At 45.9% G+C, this 23,000-nt stretch overlaps 1 protein-coding gene across 1 annotated transcript in view; it reads right to left on the minus strand.

Annotated features, from left to right (window-relative positions):
* Positions 1–18,742: 18,742 nt before the first annotated feature.
* Positions 18,743–23,000, minus strand: part of LOC126536797 (uncharacterized) — a 38,667-nt gene continuing 34,409 nt past the window's right edge. Inside the window, exons 15-17 of the mRNA XM_055074168.2 lie at positions 22,717–22,841; positions 21,629–21,816; positions 18,743–19,070 (exon numbers count right to left, since the gene is read on the minus strand). Of these exons, the coding sequence (XP_054930143.2) occupies positions 18,871–19,070; positions 21,629–21,816; positions 22,717–22,841 (513 nt within the window). The 3' untranslated portion in view covers positions 18,743–18,870. The remainder of the gene's footprint in view (positions 19,071–21,628; positions 21,817–22,716; positions 22,842–23,000) is intronic.

Consider the following 23,000-nt stretch of genomic DNA (forward strand, 5'->3'; position numbering starts at 1 on the left):
CTACGTTCCCACCGCCCTCTCTTTGTCGGCGTGCCCAGCGCTTGCGTATCTACATTCCTTTCCTTGCGCTCTCCCATGGTGGCGGTCACATCGAAACGTCACACGTGTCTAGTTTCCTCCGGCTCCTCGGGGTGGCGGTACCGTCTTCATCGCGTTTGTATATAAAAATCATGGTAAATGAGGTCGTTTCTTCGTTGAAAATTCTGTGTCACCTCTGTGTCGTGCGCTAAACAGCTTCGCTGGTCATTCGCCTTCACAGAGTGGACTTTCCATGCAGCACATTCGTCGGGTCATCGAACGCAAACCGAGTGGACACGAGCTCGGTGTGGTGTCTGTGTGTGGGGTTCCAGCCTCGATCGTTACGTGGAAATTGTGCCGTTTTGTTGTGAACACGCAAATTATAGTGGTATGGTTCGTACGGGCGAGAAGCAACATCAGGCGCAGTAGTCAATTTCCGATAATGGACGAAATGCCTCCTGGTAGGTTTGGGTCAACATAATATATAAACATAAATATTATGCAGAGGAGCAAGCAAGGGAGGGGGGTAGCTACAAACCTTGCGCATTTGTCCATAGAGTGGTGCGGGAGTGGCGCAGCTGCTCACTTCTACGCTACAGCAAGCGTAGGGAGGCAAACATTATGGGATGCGCTATTTTGGTGACGTGGCGTGACTACACGGCAACAAAAACAGTTACGCAAGGGCTTGTCTGGACTATTTTCGGACCACTGGGCTGAACTCCAGGCTTTGAGACAATTATGCTGTGCGTTTATTTTGTATGACAATCTGTTCTTTCTATGATCATCATCATCTTACAACACTCTTTTGCGTCTTTTTCCGTCCTTCCCCTGTGCAACATAAAAAACTGAAGCAGTCTAGCTCATACCGACTTCTCTTTCTCAACAGTTATTCTAATAGAAAATTAATGAACGAATTTTCTATGTGCTTTTCCATGGTGCTTCTGCCTCGATCAAGAGTGCTGTTCCCATTTGCCGGATGATCGAATGAGTGTTACATTCAATGTATGAGAACCCGCCGTGGTTGCTCAATGGATATGGTGTTGGGCTGCTGAGCACGAGGTCGCGGGATCGAATCCCGGTTACGGCGGCCGCATTTCGATGGGGGCGAAATACGAAAACACCCATGTACTTAGATTTAGGTGCACGTTAAAGAACCCCAGCTGATCTAAATTTCCGGAGTCGGTCCCTAAGACGTGCCTCATAATCAGAAAGTGGTTTTGGCACGTAAAACCCCATAATTTAATTTTCTTTTTACTTCATGAAAATCTCCTTCTTCGGCTCTTTCCGATTGCTACTCCTCAAAGTCTTCCTGCTTCCCCTAATCCCCCTGGTGCTTCCTATGTTTGTTTTTATTTGAAAGTATCTCGATTAACTATGCGCACTTTATACTCTATTATTACAAGTTGCATACTTACCTGAACATACTTATTGAAATTTCAGAATTATTGATTCAGTGACTTTTCGTCGTTCTTTCTTCTTTTTTTTTTTGCCTTTTCCATATTATTTTCCATTCCTTCGAGGCGTTTTATTCTTACTCAGTTCGCCTTAGTGGGTAACTACCATTGCTTGGGAACAAGAAGACGAAGCACGAAGAAGGCGCCTGTTCTGAGACGGTCGCTGACTAAATTAGGCTGTTCTCGGTCTTTGTGGCGGGAAAAAAAGAAGATGCATGGTGAGTTCGCTCTTCCTTTCCCAAACCATAAGTCGTCAGCATGCACTCTTGGCTAACTTTGGCTTTTTTTTTTCGCAGGTAACTGTTCCTTTTTGCTTTGTGGTCGTGCTACTGTTAGAGGTTGTGATGTTAGTGGTGCGGTTTCAGCGGCATTCGAAGCAGAAGTTGTAATTTTTTTCAGTGGTAGCAATAGTAGTAGCTATTATTATTATTTGTAGTCGTAGCAGTAGTAGTAGCAGTTGTCGTAGGAATAGTATTAGTATAGTTGTAGTTGTTGCTGCTATTGTTGTGCTGTTCAGAAAACATTGTTATTATTGCGAAGCCAAATACTTCATACGACCGGTTCTTTCAGTCCGATCTCGACCGCAAGCATCGCGACACACAGGTAAGAAGAGTCCTGTGAAAATCCTGCATCATCAATCAAATTAGTGAAAGCGCATAAACATCTACTTCGCTGTTACGACTTTTGGACGGAAACAGGCCTTGCTTGTTCTGTTTTCGTTTCGTTTTTCTTTCCACTTATCTCGCTGCTAAACTCGTTTACAAATATTGTTAACTACCACTAATTCAAACTCCTCGAGACCACATCATTTCATGAAGTTTGCGATGAGCACATATGTATGCATATTAAGCAGGCTCTGACATGCACTCCATTTTGTGATACGGCAATAAAATAAAAATTTATGACTGCCCTGATAGCCCGAAGCCAGCTTGAAATCCAGCAGTTGTCACCGCGTATCAGCAGAGCCAAATGATGTGGCTTATGGTATCCTGGCAACCCACAGTCTACGAGGGGCGTATACGATGAATTTTGCACTCGACCCGCATGCCGGGAAGCGAGTATGTGACCTTCCGCTCAGCAACATTACGCCACAGCCACTGACACTGAGCCATCGTAGAGACTGTAACAACGGCCCGCAAGCCAGCAACGTGACCGCAAGTTTCCCAATATGGCTCGCATATATTAGTGATCAAGCGGGTTCGACAGTTCTCACAGCGGCCTACCATTTCATAGGCCGTGTTAGAGCGGTGGCAGCTTGTCATATGAAACGTAGATATTACAGTAAAGGACGCCTTTTTGAAGGCAAGATCTTCTTTGGAGTCCTTAGATTGATTTTGGGTACGTGGGATCTGGGTATCCGGCCACTTTCGTTTCGTCAAACGGGACAATTCGAGTCCTTCTTGTGCACGTAGGACAACGAAAAGGCCTTTGAATGTGCTTTGGAAAGAAAGAGAGCACCACGTTAGTGTAGAGTGGCGTAGAGCTGTGCAGAGAGTGCTTATAATACGTAATTGGCGCAAGAATACCGTAATGGAACCCAGACGCGCTTGTTCGAACTGCACGCCCCTAAAGTCAGAACCGGAAGTGCGGCTTTAACTAAACGAAAACTATGGGCCAATCCCAGAGACAGTGCGTTCTAAAACTGTGGGAAGATTTCAAAGGTAGTGCAGTTTACACAACAAATCACATGATATACTACTGCACCCAAGAATGCCATGTCTGTCTTCTATGTAGAACGCCTTTGACTTATCCTTTTTATTGCGATGACAATTATCTGGAAAATCAAGGCGCATTTCTGCCATCGGCGTCGGCATCGCCGTGATGTTCCGTATAAAGTCCAAGGGCATTAGCATCGTCGCCCCGCGCCATAATTGCACGTGCGAGTGAGAGCTTGCGAGCTGAGCCGACGATGATAGCTCAATCGCGCGCGCGAAAGGGGGAAAAGCGGGGAGGCAGCACGCCATCTTTCGTTGCGCGCAAGGCAACGGTGGGAGGGAAGGGAGAGGGGGAACAGAGTGCGCCGAGTGCTGATAGCTTCATGTGCACAGTGCTCTCGGCGCTTAGTTCGGGTTGAAGCGACAGGCAGCACGGAGGTCAATGCGCTCGCTGCTGCTGCCGCGCATTCTCACTCCAGCGTTTTGACAACAGGCGTGCGGGGTCATCGAGTGAGATGTCTTTATGTTTGCTTGAGCACGCGTGGCGCCGTGCTTCTCAATTTAGTTTGTAAGCCAATGTTTACAAATTTATACGGACGATAAAACTACTAACCTTACTTCGCATAGCTTGTCTACTAATTTGCTATCGCAACCGACCGCATTGCGAGCTTTGAGACACAACTACACGATATAAGGAGAAAATTGACTGAAAGCGAAGGGAGGAACTGACCGGCTAAATTTTTCATAGTCACAGCCATATGAAGACAACAGACAATGAAGCCAAGAAAAGCATATGGGAACCTAAATGTTGTTTTAATTGAAATATAGAAATAATAAATAAAGAGGAAATTAATGTGGGAATAAAAAACAACTTGCTGCAGGTGGGAGCTGAACCCACATTTTCTGCATTACACGCGTGATGCTGAATGTTATTTATTAATTTTAATTTAACAATTGATTTATAAATTATTACATAAATATTTCGTAGATAATTAGTTACCTATATTTATTTTATTATTACTGAAAGCTTGTTTTATATATTGCGAGTTGTAAATAATTCGTGCCTCTTCCATTCTTTTCGCGTATAAAAGTTTGTAAAGAATGACTCGTGACAAAGGGAAATGACGCCTTTCAAGAGAATTGCTTGAACAGGAGACATACTCGCGCGAAAAATCCCAATGTGCACTTAGCGAAAAAAATAAAGTTGATCAACGTAGCTTTTATTATTACTTTTTAACGATTTTTAACACATGTCTCTATTGGAGAACTGAAGCATGTGAGTGTGAGAAGCGCATGTCCACTTCGTGCCCTGCGAACTGCAAGCTCTCAATTCTAATGCGTCCCCCTTTTCACGAAGCAATTTCACACACGAATTAATTATGACGGTCACGTGCTGCGAGCAGTTAGGTGCTCGTAGTAGGTGACTGCAGCAGCATGTGTTCCGGAAATATAGACTCACCGGTTAATGGCAAACCAGGGGTCTTAAATGCAAATAACCAGCACTTGCAAGTTGTCGAGGGGTGATCAAGGGCATTGGAGCTGTAAGGTCCACTTATATCCCAATCTTAAACCTGCGCCATATTTTCTCTTTAAAGTGGTGGTACCCCAGTAAGTACACCCGAGCTATCTTCTTTTGCATTGTTTTATTAGTTATTGTAGTTGTTGTTACTGTTGCTATATCATTGATATGCAGAACGCGTGGGGCGTACGCCAACTGAAAGAGTGATGAATCGTGTCGCGTGTTTTGTGACAATTCCTTATTTATTTAATTTGCTTCGCGGTGCCAATAGAACTTACAGACAAGCTGCCGCGGCGTACCTGTCAAGGTGGCGTCAAGACGCACAAAGTTTGAAACTTTTGTCTGATCCAGTTGTTTCACTTTAAGATTGCTATAAGGGAATGCCACTGGGCAGTCGTTGAGCTAATGTGCATATGTAGGGGGGAAGGTGATTTTTTTTTTGCAATTACTCGAATTTCTCGATAACACTCATTGCGACCCCTTTACTGTTCTTTACGATTCAATTATGGCTAGTGTTTGCTTCTTGCCATGTCCTCATAACATATGCAAAGAACTCCGTATCTTCAGCAAATCAAAAATCTTACCTAATAGTATGTGCGTCGCTAAAACTAAACTGCATTCTTTCAGCAAATCTTATCACAGGAAAAATAATTTTGATTTGTCTACAGTTCATTTATTTTCTCTGTAGTGCTTAAGGATGTCGATCGGTAGCAATTAGAAGCTAAATAAAAAGAATTCACGCGTGAGCAGTGCACTCAAATACGCTGACGGTACAGGACACGTATACAGTCCGCCGCACAACTCCTGCTTAGCGCCGACCAAAAGCGTAGAATGCTCGACTCCACGCGGTAGACGAGCACTCTACGATGAACCCACCGTGCACCTTGAAAAAACGCTGCAGGATGCCGTATATCCAGCTGTGACGTTGACTCCGAAATCCCCGTTGCGATGTGGTGATTTGCACTGAGGAAATAGGAAGCCCGTGCTTGTGCTCAGCTCGATTCGCGCCGCACTCTCCAGCTGCCGTGTCAATGCTACAATTCCTAACTTTATTCATCGGGCTCAACAATTCACAAGAAGGAACAAAAACACGCTACGTCCCCGCCATACCATCGCCGCAATTTCATTGATGTCTTATTCAAAATAATGAATTCGAAACAATCCAAAGCACGATAGGAGTAAATGCGAGATGAAAAGCATTAGTTAATATGTGCATTCGTATAAAAGATTCCGTGAGTCTAGGAAATGCTTTCTTTTTTCAAGACTCATGACACTAGTTCACGAAAGTAGCTATTTGGGCTTGTTGGCGATCCATTATGAGCAGTGTACAGACGTCGCGGAAAAGTATGAAATTCGCCCTGTTGGGGCCCTTATTCACAACAGTGCTTTTTGAAGCTCGTGAGCGTTCTGATCCCGGGCAAAGGGTTCTCCATACAGGCCAAGCAAGCAACCAAGCGAAAGTGCCGGAGATATTATTGCAGTACACATATTACGATTTGCACCTAATCACAAACTCAGGCTACGCTCAGAGGCGTCCCTGGCCCGGGCCCACTTAAATTTATCCGCCACGATGGTTCCGTTACTCAAACGCTGGGTTCTGATAGCATCTTCACTTTTTTGCCGCGCTTACTATACCTGCATTATCTGCTTTTGCGTTTGTTATACGCAGGCAAGAGACGAAGAATAGCCAGGTGCTCGTGGTACTTGTGCTGGCGGTGGCAGGGGTGGCGCTTGTCGGGCTTGGTAGGTGAAGACATTAGAATGTGAAGAGATCTACCTAACTCTTGGTTTACGATCCGCTGGCATACTTGAAGCCCTTGTGTTCACGGATAGCAGGGGGAAGGTAAACATGTCAGCAATAGAGATTAGTAAAAGGCGGTTTGAGGTTCGGCGGCAGAAAGGTAGGGAGACCACAAACAATGGAGGCGTACAATAACAAAGTTCCCAGTAGTGGTTCAGAAACTTTGATGCTGAGAATTCATTCTGTGGTTTAAAAAGAAGTTAGGTACGAATTAAGCAAAATAAGAACAAGGGCTCGGTGGCGCAACCCACCACCCCGTTTTAAAGGGGACGGTCATGGCATCGGTCCATCTATCCAGGTCCTTGCTCTCAAACCCATAGGCACCACCTCGCAACAAATCAAACTGGAACTACGTGAACAGCTTCAGGCACGCGGGTCATGGAGGAGACAGAACGCTTAGGTATGCGTCACACTTCTCTGAAGCAGAGGGGTTGGAGCTGTTATCGCAGTACACTATTACCTCTAACCACAAACGCATGGCAGGCGCCCACATGCGTCCTTCTCCTGCATGTATGTTTAAGCATATTCAGCGCATTTCAGCGCAAACTACAAGTTCTCCAGATCAATGCCTCTTTCAAACAGTTGGCCTTAACGCAAAGGTGAAACCTGCATACCGCGAAGCAGTGCCTCCTTAATTGCTCGCTTACAAGTCGAAAGGACCCAGCTAGACACATATTCGCTTGTCTTGCTTCCTGTATAATCTAATAGATTTTGTTTTCCTTCGCTCAAACTGCCTTCACAGTCATTGTCTAGGTATCTCTTGGGGAATAGCGAAAAGCGCTTAGTGAACGAAATATTGACAGTGTTTTGTTCGATTTCGCTGTGCAAAGTCTCGGTAATACAAGTTGCTCAAGGCAAAGCTAAGTTATGCTAAGCTAAGCAAACAAGTTGCCGCATGTGGGGGACGCGTAATGCGAAGACGTGGGATAGTTCCCCACCTGCGGCAACTTGTTTTTTCATCCACTTCCATTGCCATTAATTTATCATTTCTTTAATTCAATTAGTAAGTACAATTTCCCCTATGTTTTCCTTAGTGTGTCTTTGTTGACGTCTCATGATATAGTTAATAATAATCGGGCCCCTCAGTTAACCCCCTTTATTCTCGTTCTTACATAACGAGGGCCTCGAATCCAGCAACATTGATGCCTTCAGGTAGCATGTGCGGGTTTATTGACCAGTTGCCTTCACCCCAAAAGATCACATACACGTGATGCTTGCGGCAGGAACGACGTTCCACATCCGCCGCCAAGGTCTGTGAGTGGCGGCACTGGCTAACACTACCAAGTTTAGTCCTAGTAGTGACATAAATACCCAAGAAAAGGGATGCGGATATCGCGCCGCGGTAGCTCAATTGGTTAGAGCAACGCACGCGTAATGCGAAGACGTGGGACCGTTCCCCACCTGCGGCAACTCGTTTTTTCATCCACTTTCATTGCCATTAATTTATCATTTCTTTAATTCAATTAGAATGTACAAGTAATTTCCCCTATGTTTTCCTTGGTGTCTTTGTTGGCTTCTCATCATATACTTCGTAACTAGGACGACAGGGGATGATCATGAACTGTTGGAAGGTCGTATCACCTCGCGGCGAAGCATGTCGTCGACTTGTGCGTTGATTGCACGACGTTCTGCAGGAGGCAAACGGTACGGACGTTGCCGCAATGGCGGTTGCGAGTCGGTGTCAATCCAATGATTAACAGTTGGCGTCTGGCCCAAGGAAGATGGCTTCACATCGAAAGAAGAACGAAATTCTAACGTGCACAAAAGCAAAGACCGCTGGGCCAGTATAAGGTCATCGGCAATAGAAGAACCGAACACATCACTGAGCAATAGGGCACACGTAGAAATTGCACTGAGCACACTGGAACAAGTATAGTACTGTCCATCGGGCACGTCCATAACTTGCACGTCCTCAATCGCTTCTACATTGCCAAGAAATTCCCCTTGGAGCAGTATCACAGGGTATAGGAACGGGTTGCAAACGAACATGATACTGGAGCCCTATGTGATGTCCACTGTCGCAAAAGTTAGCAGCAGACCTTTGTGAGTGAGAAAGCGGTCATATGGAGACAATAGTTCAACAGCGTCTAAGATTCCATTGCAGCACATAGGCACGACCGTTGACGTTTTCGGAGAAACGGAGGAGTTGGCTTGGATTAGTAGTTTCCTAGAAAGCGAAGAAATGTCGGTGAGCGGCAACTCTAACAGCGGCGAGAGTTCTATTTCTGCGCTTACGCAATGGCTAACGGCATTGTGGCGCGATAAAATATCCCAGCCGAGGATAAGGTCATGAGAGCGCGAAGAAAGGATCATGAATTTTATGGCGTATAGAACGTCGGCAGTGACAACACGAGCAGTGCAAGCCGCTAAGGGGTGAATATTCTGAGCACTGGCTGTGTGGAAGGACAACCCAGAAAGAGGCGTCATGACTTTCCGTAGTATACGGAAACACTTAGCGTCCATAACACATATGGTGGCTCCTATGTCCACGAGTACAGATGCGCGAACACCGTCAACAAACATTTCGATTACGTTCGATTACGTTCCTCCCGGACGACCGCTTTCGTGTCGTTGAGAACTTCCGCATTTTGACGGTGTCGCAGCCCTTGCTTCCTGGACTGCGACGATCAGTCTTCCTCGTCCGAGTGACGCGGCGAGGTCGCATCGGTGACAAGGAGCGACGGCGAGGAGACGGCGAACGGCGGGTAGTTGACGTCGGGTGCAAAGTCGGCGACATAGCCGACTAGTGGGCGTTATATGAAGGGTTAGACTGGCTGCTCATGGGTGGTACGGCGCTAGGCGTATGCACACGATTACAAAAACGTGCAACGTGACCGGCGTAGTCACACTCAGAGCATATGGGCCGGTTGACGCCATCGGTTCGCTGGGTCAGGTCCCATCCATGTCACAGCTCGCGTAATACGGAGCCGCTGCTGATATGACTGCATGGCAGGCTGCAGTTAGGGCCTAGCCACGGCATCGGCATAACGGAGAGGCATACTTGAAGAGAGTGATTGGGTCCGTGCGACGACTTCAGCGTAGTTGAGTGGTGCAGCCACCGGGACCTGTTGGTGCTTAGTGGAGTAGCCGCAAAAATGATGGCGCTGGTCTGGTAAGACCTCCGCGATTTCCTACACGATGGCACGATGAAGCGGGCGCATAAAATTCCAGGCAGGTTGTTGTATACGCGGCGGCTGAGCGAAGGTCAAGAACAGCTGGCGTGCAACTTCCTCCTGAACGAATGCTTTCATTTCTGCAAGCAGCGCTGACCGGTCGGAGATGGTAGCCAAACCAGCAATGAGGTCGTCGCGCAAGGATAGGCGACGTGTCAACGAGCGCTGCCTGCATAGCTCCTCCTATCTTTTGCATAGAGTGACGATGTCGGTCACAGACTGAGGAATCTTTGCAAGAAGCATATTGAAACCATCGTCCTGTATCCCTTTCATGACGTGTCGGATTTTGTCGGACTCCGACATCGTCGCGTTGACTCTCTTACACAAGTCCGGGACATCCTCAATGTAGCTGGTAAATGATTCACCTGGTTGCTGTGCACGTTCTCGAAACGTGACTCTGCACGCAGCCTGCGCACAGCCGGGCGACCAAACAAAGCCACTAAAGAGGTCTTGAACGAGGACCGCGTCGGAAAATCGGACTCGTGGTTGTTATACCTGAGACTGGCCACACCCATGAGATAGAACAGCACGTTGCTCAGTTTTGCAGGGTTGACCCATTTGTTGTGGGCGCTTACCCTCTCATATGTCATCAGCCAGTCCTGCACGCCGGTGTCGTCCGCGCCGCTGAACATGGCAGGGTCCCTGTGGCGAAGCACACCAGAGCACATGATGGACGGTGGAGGCATTTGCTGGGATGGAGTAGGAGGGGCTTGCTGGGATGCGTCTTCAGGCATGGTTGAGCGTAGGGCACCGGGCGAGTTCCAGGAGGATGGACATCGTAGGCCGAAGCATAAATATATATATATATATATATATATATATATATTATATATATATATGTATATATATATATATATATATATATATATATATATATATATATATATATATATATATGTATGTATGTATGTATGTATGTATGTATATGGTCTGCCGCTATAGCTAAGCTAAAATTTGCTTGTGTAAGTTTTCAGTGGTTGCATTAGAATACTGTTTTTTTTTTCAGTGATCTTCATGCTAATCTCCAATTCCACGGAGTTTAACGCCAATGGCCCTAAAAAACAAGCGGAAGACACCACCACAGGTGAAAACACGCAATTTATTCTACCAGTGTAAGGCAGCACAGGTGACACAATTTCGTATTTCGCCAGTTTTCCAAACAAATGGCACCTTTTTTTTTTTTTCCGGAACACCGCAAAGGGTAGTCGCACCGCTGCTCTGTTCTCGTTCTTCGAAGTGTAGCATTAGGAACAACACCCCTAATATGTCATTCCTGTAATGCCACTGATTTATTCTTCTTCGCCAAAAAAGATAGAGACGAATTCCATGTGTTCATTTCTCTCAGTTGACGAGTGCGGTGCATTCTTTCTTTAAATATGAACAGTTTGCAACAGTGAACAAAACGTGCTCAAAATATGTAACGTCTGAAATCGAAACGTCTGAAATCAGAATGTATAGATATAACAAGATATTGAAGCTAGGTCGCAATTAGCCATTCGCATTGATGTCTTTTTCTTCACTAGTTCGTTCTAGTAGTCAGATGCTTACTATTTCCGTAGCATGATGAACCTCCACATAAGGATAACTTGGCGTATTCATTGCTTATCCAGCCATATTGGTAAATTAATAAAGCTGGGCGAGAGCTCGCGTACAATCAATGAGACGGCTGCACACAAAGTACAATGTTTTCAATATGACTGGGATCTAAACAAATCCATATAGATTTCTAGTGGACAAAGAGGCCCATGGCCATCCCAACTAAAACTAGTTTAGTGAGGGCTCGTGCCAGCGGAATGCTTAAGATATCCGTTATGAATTCGCACAAAGCGAAACAAAGGATTTACATCGCATAGTAGACTAGAGTCCGTTTTGCATTTTTTGCATCACCCCAGACGTATCCCATACTTTCAAGGCTTGCTTTCTATGTGGTCACTAACATGGCCTTTGTGCGACTCTTTCCCGTTCACTAGTCTGAGAAATCCTCCGAGTATCAGTGCTCCCATTCTTACAATAACAGAGCATAAATATTTCGAGGACTAATCGTTTGGCGAAAGCATTGTACCGCAAATAAAACAGGCACAATGTAGATAACACCGGACAGAACTGAAGCTACTGGCTTACCCGAAAATGAATCAACTCATCCAACAACAAAATCTATTATGTTACCTTTTCCACAATGGGCCCTTTTACATGTGTCTCGCGTTCTTCTTTTCCGCAAGGTAGCGCACGTGATGTCCGGTCGTGTGAGCTTTGTGTCTGCCTTATTTACGCCGCAATCAACCAACTGACTCGACGCCAAGTTATTTTGGAGTGGGATTTTGTTTCCTACTTCCTATGCTACCTAAGTACGTGCAATGGGTAGCAGTTTATTGTACGTAAGATGTCATTGTACATTGTACCGTGTCTTCAAGGTTATAATTTCACGAATTTTAAGAGGCTATAAGAAGTGTGCAAAACATGTGTCTAAATATGTGCGCATGTCTACTGCAAGAATAACACGTCTGAAATCAGAAATCTTAAAAAACACTTTGCTACCTCCGCGAATTTTAGTGTTTCAGGTACATCTTGCTCTGTGGGGAACATTACGTGGATAAAAGGTTGTGCTGATCCATTTCTTAAGTAATTTTGCAAAGGAACTTTTTTTAAAGCGTAATTGTGCAATTGACGCCTATGTGTGCTCGAGGCTTCTTCATATCGAATAGGTCATGAAACTAGCGTCAGTTTCGAGATGTGCCATCCGGCAATATCTCACAGAAAACTCATTACATTTGAGGTATCGTCAGATTGCAATGCATTTATTGAAAAAAACTATCTATGAACATCAATGTACTGTCGCCGCTATTTGGGTATTCTTCTGTATTACATAACGTCCCTTCTTTCTAAACAAAACACAAACAACCATCAACGCAGAAGTTCAGAAGTTGTACGCAAGTTGTCTTGGTCAGAAGTTCTCCGCCTATTCAACTATGGCGACAGTTAATTTACGCAATGTTTTGCGGCAGCTGGTGAATCTCTAGTAAAGCAGCAAAATAATGCTCCCGGCTTGTGCTCACAAAAACGCTCTTACGCCAGAATTTTTTTCATGACCAGATGTGCAATCAATCGAAAAGTTAGACATCACATTAGCGAAGGTGGCTGACCACTAGCAAACAGCACTTATCAACGAAAACCTTCGTCAATTTGGCCCCTGAAGAACAAGAATAGAATTCTCCCTCACATATCCCCAGCCTCCAAGGAGCAAAAGAGTTTGAGCAGCGAGGTGAAATAACCGCAAGTTCATGCAGAGTGGCGGCGAAATTTCGACAAGAAGTTACACCCACTTTGACTAACTTAACACTTGGGTAACTTTTAATATACTCGAACTTTCATCGAAAGGAGCACAATCATGCAATTGAATAGCACATGCACAAGTTCGTCTTACTTTGTACATGTGCTGCACTCATGTGCACGTCCATGATCCTACCAGGAAAACTTGTAGATAGCTGGACGGGGGCAATTTAATTAACTCGAACTACAGGAACGCTGATCAAGGGAACGACCTGTGCGGGTACCTGCATCCTAATCACACTCCGAATATTCTTTCAGAAACGCCACCTGCTCCCCACATGCCTCCCGCGCCTCCCACGCCTGCCATCGCAAGCCCCGGGGCGCACCACAAGAAACGACGTCACACAAAGGGTCACTACACGATGACGTCATATCATCCGCATAACGCCACGAGCACCAAGCGCGTCCATAACGCTGGTACAACTCGTCACACGGACGATGCATCAAACGTAACCAGTGACGTTGGTCGTGAAATTGCTGCTGCTAGCTCCGCGTCGACGGTGAATCTTACATACGATGCAAGCTCCACGTACACCGATAACGACACGACGAGTGTAGGGTCTACAGGTAAAGGTGGCGGCATCTCTCTCGCAGAGAGTGCAACAGGCTCGCCCGAACCTAATGCTACGAGTCCATTGAATATCGTTGTATCATCTGGAAAGTCGTCGTCACGGCCTTCAACAAATGGCTCGGCTTTGAAACGCTGGAACGCGACAGCGGGAACAGGGATATACGCGCACGTATTTCTAGAAACAAAGGCTGATTATGATTACTGACCGGGTGCACAGCCACAGAATAAATCTTGCACTTTATTATTGTTTTCCAACTTTTTTTTTTGCCAACGATGCATGTCCTCTTCGCCTCCCACATAACATCACAAACGCAGTGTGAACGATGGGGGTCGGCGGTGGGTGCTCGCCACAGAATGTATCAGGCCCAGCCACTGGGAACGTGCAGCCAAGTGCTTGCTAGTAGTGAAACTCTAGCTAGTGGTTGTTGTTTGTGTTCTTCGCTTTCAGAAGTTGTCCTTAATAATGTGCATTTGTTTCAATTATAACACACCTAAATATCGACATCTGTGATTGCTCGTTCAATGCTATTCCCGCTATGATAATTCTGATCGCCCGTGTTGCAGTGTCACTATTGCATGGGCTCGAAGCTATTCATATTGTTTCGGCTACATGCATATTCACTACTGATTTGAGTTTCACTGCCCCCAGTAAATGTATTGTGATTCATGTAGCCCCTAAAGTCTATCTCCGTTGTTCGACAGATACGGGCGCAGCGTAAGTTAACCAAATGGCATGCTGCAGTCCTCTGTGTCGTGGTTAGTCCTCACCGTTCCAAGAAACACAAAAAAATCTATACTGTCCCCGGCCCAAGCGACGCTGGTGGAAACGACATCAGGGATGCGATCGGAGATCATTGTTCGAAACGCACGTTCGGTTTCGCTTTGCGTTCAGTTTCGCCTCACGCGATTGGCCTAGGCAGCGCCGAGCCGTCAGCCGCCAGGACTAGGCTTTGGCTGGGCGCGGCTTAGGTCAATCGCGTGGGGCAAAACTGAACGCAGACTCAACGCGCGTTTGGAACAACAATCGCCGATCGTGCCACAGCTTAGCGAAAGCGAACGCAGTCAGCCCACGCAAAACGACGAATACTACGCCAGTCGAAGCGATACAATTCACTGCTTCGAGACACGCGTGTGGTGAGTGCGAATAACTGAATCCTGGGCACTCTTACTTTTACAGCGGGGTTCGTTTAAACGTAATAACTGGCCTTTGCAGAGTGTTTATGCGAACAGCAAATGACTTATGATAAGAGCAAGGGAATATCAACTTTTTGGAATACGAATTTAATACGAATACTAGGTATAGAATATCGAATCGAATATAGGATAGCCAAATTCGTACTCACATACTTACAGCAGGAATATTTATTTATCTATAATTAGGTACCACGCTTCAACTGATTAAATAAACAAAAGACAGCCAGCTAGCACTGACAGTTAGGATTCCGTTTAAACACAAAATCATCAATTGCCTTTAAATATAATTGCGCGAACATCATCTCAACATTTTTAGAGCCTAGTTGCGAACAAGCTTTCCAAGAATTAATGCATGTAGATGTATTCATGATACATGTACACCCGGCCACTAAATATTATGGACCATGAAATTTAATAAAAAGGTGAATTTCTCTGCAACCTCATAACGCAGCCTGATATTTGCATTTCGGGCCTCGACTAGAACATGCTAACAACGTTGTCTTGTGCAGTTTTACTGGCTACTGCTACAGGCAGCTTGGGAATTGAACGTTGTCTGATATCCCGTGGTCCGTAAACTTTTGTGGCTGTAAAATTTTTTGGCTGGGTGTACATGTAGGTGGCACTCATAAGGACGTAACCCGCAGTGGTCGTACTGTCTCCGTGATCACCTCTCACCTTAATAAAATTGAGAAGAGAATCCAATGCCTGCCACGGGGAAGCATCAGAAGGTTTTCGCTGGAACTGAATGTGCTGGCGACAACAATAAGAAAAGCTGTGCGAAGGAACTTCAAAGTGTTCTGCTACAAGCTCCAGAGAAAACATGGACCAACGGAAATGCAGAGAACTTGAAAATGCAAAAAATGACGGCTTCTGTTGGCACGTACCGAGATTGGGGAACACTTGGCAACTCTTTTCGCCGATGAGAAAAAAAATTTCACTTCAGAAGCCCGTCACAACGCTCACAACTCTCGTGAGCTTTTTCTGACGTTAGAGCTTGCTGACGCAGCCAGATGGACAATTTTTCCAAACTCTCATCCGGCGCCTGCCATGGTTTGAGCCGGGGGTAACCACCAAAGGCCGCATTCCTCTTGTTTTTGTGAGTAAAAGGCGCCAAGATCGACATTCGCGCGTGCTTTAAGGATACTGTAGAGCCTCATTCGCAGCCCTCATTCCCCTCCTACTTCGGCGAGCAGTCTTGGACTATGCAGCAGGACGTCGCCCCAGCACAATTGAAAAGCCAAAATCAACACCACATCAATGGGGTCGCGCTTTCACGCCCAATTTCAATCCAGCTGAAGAGCGGCCGGCGAATTGCCTACAACTAAACCCAATAGACTTCAGTGTGTGGGCTGTTCATGAAAAGGAGGCCGGCGCCTTTCAGCATATTTGCATGGCAATCTGGAACGCACCACTGTAACGAGCATAAACAAATATTAATAAGCATAAACATTGTGACAATATTAATGATACACCCGCTACACTATACTTATTTGCAAACCACTTGACTGATTTTCGCTAAAATATTGCGCAGATGCAGCATTTTGCAGTGCATCCAGTCTAATATCATATTTACGAGCAATAAATGTTCGTTTCACTGACAGTAAAACTCGATTAGCTGCAATAGAATGGCACCTGTCGCGGCTACGGTGAAAGCCGTGTCCTACCATAGCGGTGACAGATGGCGCCACTGTTCTGTTGCAGCGTAATCGACATATTTTTGAGCAGCATCGCCGCAGACGACGCGCACTTCAACTTTGCTGTGAACTAAACAGGCAAGTAGTGCTCGTAAACGTTGTATTGAACTGAATGCACTGCGTAATGCTACACCTATACAATACTTTAGTTGAAATCAGCAAGTGATTTAGCTGGAAAAGCAGTGTAAAAAATTAGCATTCGCAGGTATGATGAGTGTATAGATTATTCTCTATATTTTTGACAAACATTCAATGGCTATTTATAAAATTTAGTGGGCGTGAGAAGGTGCATTTGGAGGTGCCTTATCTAGAAGTCGCCACCATATCAACGGGTGCGCCACCCACGAGTGCGTGTGAGGCAGGTGCATGTGTAGGCTATGAGGCGTGCGCGTGTTTGCGCTCCGTCATCAGCCTTGCCTCACCATCAGTAATGTGAGTGCGTAGACGTGGTCGTGCGTAGACCAACGACGAGTAGCAGGTCGTTCAGAACACCAGACTGTGTCGGAGTGTTGCTGGTAGCAGCTAGGCCCACGCGCCGGTCTCCGATCTCAACTGCTGCTGTCGGCAAGAGACGACGCTGCGGTGGCCCAGAGGCACGATGTTTGAAGGGCGCCTGCCTCCACTCAGGCAGGTTATGGAGTACAGGAGGCCACAGTCGTCTGCTCTCTAGAAAGATCCGGGACGAATGTTGCGGCCAACTAGGCAGTGCTCCCGCCGCCTCAGCCGCCAGTCGAAGACCAGCATGCTCTGATGTCAAGTCAGACAGGCGAGGCCCAGGACTCTCTCCTGCTACCAACGAAGCAGAAGGCCTTTACTGAAAGTAAAGGCCTTCTGTAAGGCCTACTGAAGTAAAGGCCTTCAGTAAAGTCGGGCACTCATCATACTCAGGATGCCAACACAGCCATGAGCAGCAAAGCGCAAGAAGTACACTACCAATGCAACAGTAGCCGCAGAGATCGACGTGGTCAAAATCGTTTGTCGTCAGACAAAGACGTTGAACAAGATGCGAACCGATGACGTAATCGTTCAATGCCCGCGACTTGTCAGACTAGGCATTGCTTATGGGCGATGGAAATTTAGCACGGATTGCACCAGTGCTTTGACGGCAGGTACGCAGCACCGCTGCGCAGCTGTACTTGGCTCGGCATGCAACAGTGCAATGCGCTCTCCGCCTATTCTCCAGCCAAAAGAATGAGTCAAGCTATAAGTACTGTCTGCTACTGCTGCAAGTAGAAGTTGATGATGTGCGTAGAGGGACAAAAACTGAAGATGTGGTTCAAGTGATTCGTGAAAAGGTCAGCTTCGTGCGCCCCACGACTCGTCATCTGCTCAGTGCCAAGAGTGATGGTGCGATGAAAGGAAACGATGGCGCATGCAATCGTTTCAAATGCTGCACTATGAAAGCTGTGTGCGTCCTTAAATGCAACGTTCCTCGGCAACGGCAAGTTGCTCGAAGGAGACGGCCACCTTCCAGGATATGGCACGCCCACTACCTCAAGAGCATGGCAAAAGTAGTGGCGGCGCAACTTACTGCGACCTTGGGGCCTCTTTTTCTTTCTTTTTTTTTTTCTTTTTAAGTGATCCAAGAGAGCTCTGAAACGCAAGGAAAACATGGCGCAGATATGCATGCAAGACAGAAGGAGTGCGCGTTATTTATTCTTATATCCCCATTTTACACCGTGAAAGAGTATAACGTGATTAAATAAATACAGCGAGTAATCACGGACACTGTATGGTCGAGGCATCAGAGAGATTAAAAGCGAAGCTTGATTCGCTTACCCCGCCAGAGTGTGACATAAGTGCGTCTTGGTCGGTGTCTCGGCGGATATGTTCCGGCGAGATATTCCGGATTAACAACAGTCGATAATAAAGACGTAGCATTTGCGCTTAAGGTATTGCATATAGTGGTTAATGCATTGCCATTCTGACCTGCAGGGAATGTACCGCCATGGGCGTGGTGCCAGTCCTTTTATTTTAAGGTATGTCACGTGACAATGTCCGCTACAGCCAGTCAACTCACATCGCCCTGTGAACCCCGCAAAAGTGCCCTTCATACAGCATTCCCTGTAACATGAACGTAAAAAATTTTTAAACAATATATTCTGTGGTTTCACGTGTCAAAACCACGATCTGGTTATAAGGCACACCGCAGCGTGGGACTCCGGAATAATTTTGACCACCTAGGATTCGTTACCGTGTACCCAGTGCACGGTAAACTGGCACTTTTGCATTCCACCCGCATCCGAATGCGGCCCCCTTCAGCTCAGCAGCGCAACGCTATAGCAATGCACTGGGCTACCGCGGCAGGTAAAACGGAAGTAACAGTGATACAAACGCAGAATCATAAATTTTTCATTTAAAGCAACAGCACTTTTTTTCCGCAAGAAGGTGCCGATGTTCCAAAGATGAGCACCAATAACAAAGATGAGATGGCAGGTTCGATGTTTTTCGTCGCGGTGATCGGCTAAGTCCTTTCAAACTGCGTCAGTGATTCCGCCGGGCACTCGTTCTTCATTATGCACCTCCCGCGGTGCAAGACTCGGTCCGCAGGACAGAAACAGCCGGGCACGCACGGTCCGTCGGCAATCTTCTTACGCACGGAGCATCGAGGCATGACCACGGGGCCGCAAGTGTGAAACTCCATACCTCGCGGACAGCGTCCTTCTGCGAGAACAGTTCAAACAAGTAGCATTAAACACGCCCACAGGTACACCTTTCTTTCTTTCTTGAACGACTGATGGGTTGATACCTGTTCAAATTCCCACCAGGTATAGGAGCCATTACGGTGCAGTGTGTCAAGACACACGAATGCTTACTGCGCTAAGGTCTAACGAACCATACCGCATAAAAAAAAAAAACGTTATCATGGTTTTTCGGGCCAAGTGGCTGAGCATATTACGAAGTCGTAGAGACGGGTGCTGGCTCACCAGGCAGGCAAGAAAACGACGAATTCAGAAGGAACTATCTTTATTGTGGAAATGAGTGGCGCAGTACACTACGGCACAAATCGGTGGGGGTGAAAACAAACACGGTCGGCAGCCTTCCTAACGGAATTACGCAGCTATCGATTTGTTCAATACTTAAAGAGAGCGTTATCGTGTGCACTTCAGATTACCCTGCGATAACCGCAAAAAAGTTCAAGGAGATGCGATCGTCGGTACGCTCTGCACTCTCCAATATATGGCGCTAACGTCAGGAGTAATTGTATACCTCGTGAATCGCATTTCAGGTACGACATGTACTTCGACCGTGGACTATAGTGCCGCCTGTACGTCCGGCGCTATACGAAGGCGCTTTTAACTTTCCTCCGAGACACTGGCTTCGGCGAGATACCTGAATTCTCTATTTTGTATGTTTTCTCTGCCTTACGTGTAGTACTGTGCGTGCCATTTCATTTATCGTGGCATTCACCTCCACAAGTTAGGCATGTCGCTGCAGGTAAACCTCTCCGCTCTTCGATAAAACGGGCCTGTCATTCTAGCACAATATCGCGAGCGCATTTCACACATGCATGTGATAACACGTACCAGTTTGACAAAACGTAAGTGGCTTCCATGCTGAAAGCGCAGCCAACGACAGGCACCGTGCGCCCGTCCCGTGGCGCCACCAGCGCTGCCGCCAACAGCGCCCCCTGTGAGGGATGCTTCGTAACGTGGCGTGTGATGCCACGACAGGCCGGAGGTGGACGGCGTATTTGGCGCGTTTCCTGTCGCGATTTTAAAGCTCCGTTACAGCTAGAAATCCCCCCAAAAAACGCATATGCATGACCACATGCCGAGCCGAGCATCCTTGTAAGTGCTAAGCACTTTCTTTAAGACAGCAAGGAGCAGAGTTAGCGAGATCAGCAGATGACCACATAAAATGAAAGGACGCATGATGATGTACTGCGAACACAAGAGGCAGAAAAAGAAACGCGGAAAATACAGCAAACGTTAAAAAATATGAAAGGTCTGTGGACGTCAAAAACACGACAGATGCCAACATAATGTATATAACTATTCTATTTCCATTCGCTTCCTGCTGGCGCTTTGTCGGTTATCTGAGTGGTACACCGCCCACGTAGTCATTACAATATATTTGACTGATCAGTGTTGACCAAAAGCTACAATGAACGTCATTTTCATTGGGGCTTATTGGCCACACCTAATCTAAATCGGCGCACACCGGTTAGTGCGCCCATCTTCTAATAAAAGCTAAGCTCAGGTGTAAACCGACAGAATATGGAATGTGCCTATGAAGATCGTTGGAAATGTGGCGCTCCTTTGTGGTTCACTAATTTAATCACTGCTGAATTGCCGCAGCGCAAACCTGCGAAGCGAGCTGTGAAGCTTAGGGTAGCCGAACAATCTCAAACGATATGTGATTCCATGGTGTTCTTTCATATGCACCTGAATCGAAGTACACCGGTATTCTTTCCTTCTCCTCTTCTTTTTTGTATTTGGCTCTCATTAAAATGCAATTTGAACGGCTGGAAGCCGCATCCACGACCCTGTGTTTAGCAGCAGAACCACTAGGCCACCAATGCGTATGTACTTCGAGAATTCAGCACACTGTGGCACATGCAAAGTACTTTTGAGGGCAACTCGGGCAACTCGGGCAAGGAAACAGCTAAAGAAAGATGGTCATAATGCTTCAGAAACCTTTACCTAAGGAGATGCGCTGAACACGGCGCCTCATCGCAGTAACAGACCTCTAGACACTGTGTTTAAAGACAGCTGCTCAAGATATGGGCAGAAGCACTACTGTTCCTGTGCCGACGTTCCAAACGGAAAACACAGAGTTGTCAGTACAAATGATTGGTTAGAGGGAAGGTATAGCGACTGTGCACGTCAACCTTTATTAACAGCAATATTTTGGAAAAACTACACAATTCTCAGTAGTGCCGTTTGGTGCACGTGCCAGAAGTGCCTAGAAGAATGTACGTCAGTAACAGACATAATCTAAAAGAGTGTATATATATATATATATATATATATATATATATATATATATATATATATATATGTATATATATATATATATATATAAACGGTGGTGTCTCTCTTGTCCAGTAGTATATAAGAACCGTAAGTATATATATATATATATATATTTGTGTGTGTGTGTGGAATAAATGGGGGGGCGGCAAGGTTTCCGCAACACTGACTGACAGCATCGGTTTGTTTTTTCGTTTGCTTTTGTTTTTGTTTTGTTCTGTTTTCAGTGAAGCAAGCCAAACTCACCGCAAGCTTTGCCTGGCAGGTGGCTCAATGACACGTTGTGCTGCTCGCAGGCCAGTTTCACTGCAGCGTAGACGTCGCAATAGCAGAAGGCGCTTCCGTAGCAAGAGCACATTTGCTGGGAGCAGATTTCGTGGAACACCCATGAATTCTTGAGATTCTTGAAACAGACTTGTAGATTTCTGTCATTCCTTTTTGGGCAAATCGAAAGAGCAGGAACATTAGCGTATACTTCCAAGAACGTAATGAATTGTAAAATCTGGCAATGCAAGAAGCAATCTCTGATAACATAATTGTTGTTTGTTAGATAAAAAAGAGTCGTGAAAATGCGCGCTGTCTGGCAACGATTCTTTCTCTATGTCAGAGCTTGGTGAAAAACAGAAAGAGATGCGTCCTAAAAAATCCCCTCTATTACGACACATGCCGAGCGTTATATAGCTTGTCTAAACGAGCTAGTCGAGGAAGTCAAAAAAATTTTATCCTGGTCAGTTCAAAGGAATGAACATTGTGTAAAACTGAGTGTCAATTCAGCGCAGTATATAATGTAAATGACCAGCTTTCATGAAGGAATTATCGAAAGTGTCCCGAGAAACGAGTTTGCGTCCGGAGCGCCGCTAGGAACGAACACAGTAAGTTACTAAGAACTTTGGTCCCGAAATTTCTTATATTGCCCCACCAACTTGGGTGTGCTATTCACTTTTCAATATTACGACTCCCCCTAGTATGCGGCAACGCATACATATCTTAGACTTCATCCCTACCTCCGCTTTCTTTTCTTTTCCTTCTTTCTTTTCTTTTCCCTGTCCTTTTGGGCATTAAAACTTAAGATTACAAAACTGCTGAGTTTCATCAAACGCATTAATAGTAGCTATTCGTAAAATATGCAAAAATTGGAAAATAAACGTGGAGTATTTTTATGGATTTTCTCGAGATTTAGGCGATAAAATAAATTAGCTCCAATAAATAAAATCAGTCAAAGTGCAAATAAAGATCACTCAAAATACACAAATAAGTATAAGTCAGAATCTGAAAATTCGCGAGCGAGAAATACATATAGCATTTGTTCCTTGACCCGGGAGTTCCTTTCTTACTTCATGTATCTGCACATCTCGGTAACTCTCGCAGCGACATGGGCTGGTCGATTTTTGCACGCTGGAGCCGCTTGGCCTTGCCGCCGTTCAACGGGAGTGGGAAGACTCCAGCTGGCGAGAAAATCCTGCGGAGGATGTCAAACAATAGTACACCATAGTCACTTTCACAAACTTGAGGAAACTCTAATGACACGTTGCTACGCTGATGCAGGAACGTGTGTACAGGATTGGCGCGCTGTGCCCCACCGCCCATATACTGCATCGAAAACTTGGACACAGTGAAC

Source organism: Dermacentor andersoni, chromosome 4 (assembly GCF_023375885.2).
Source record: "Dermacentor andersoni chromosome 4, qqDerAnde1_hic_scaffold, whole genome shotgun sequence".
In the NCBI taxonomy this organism is placed as follows: Eukaryota; Metazoa; Arthropoda; class Arachnida; order Ixodida; family Ixodidae; genus Dermacentor; species Dermacentor andersoni.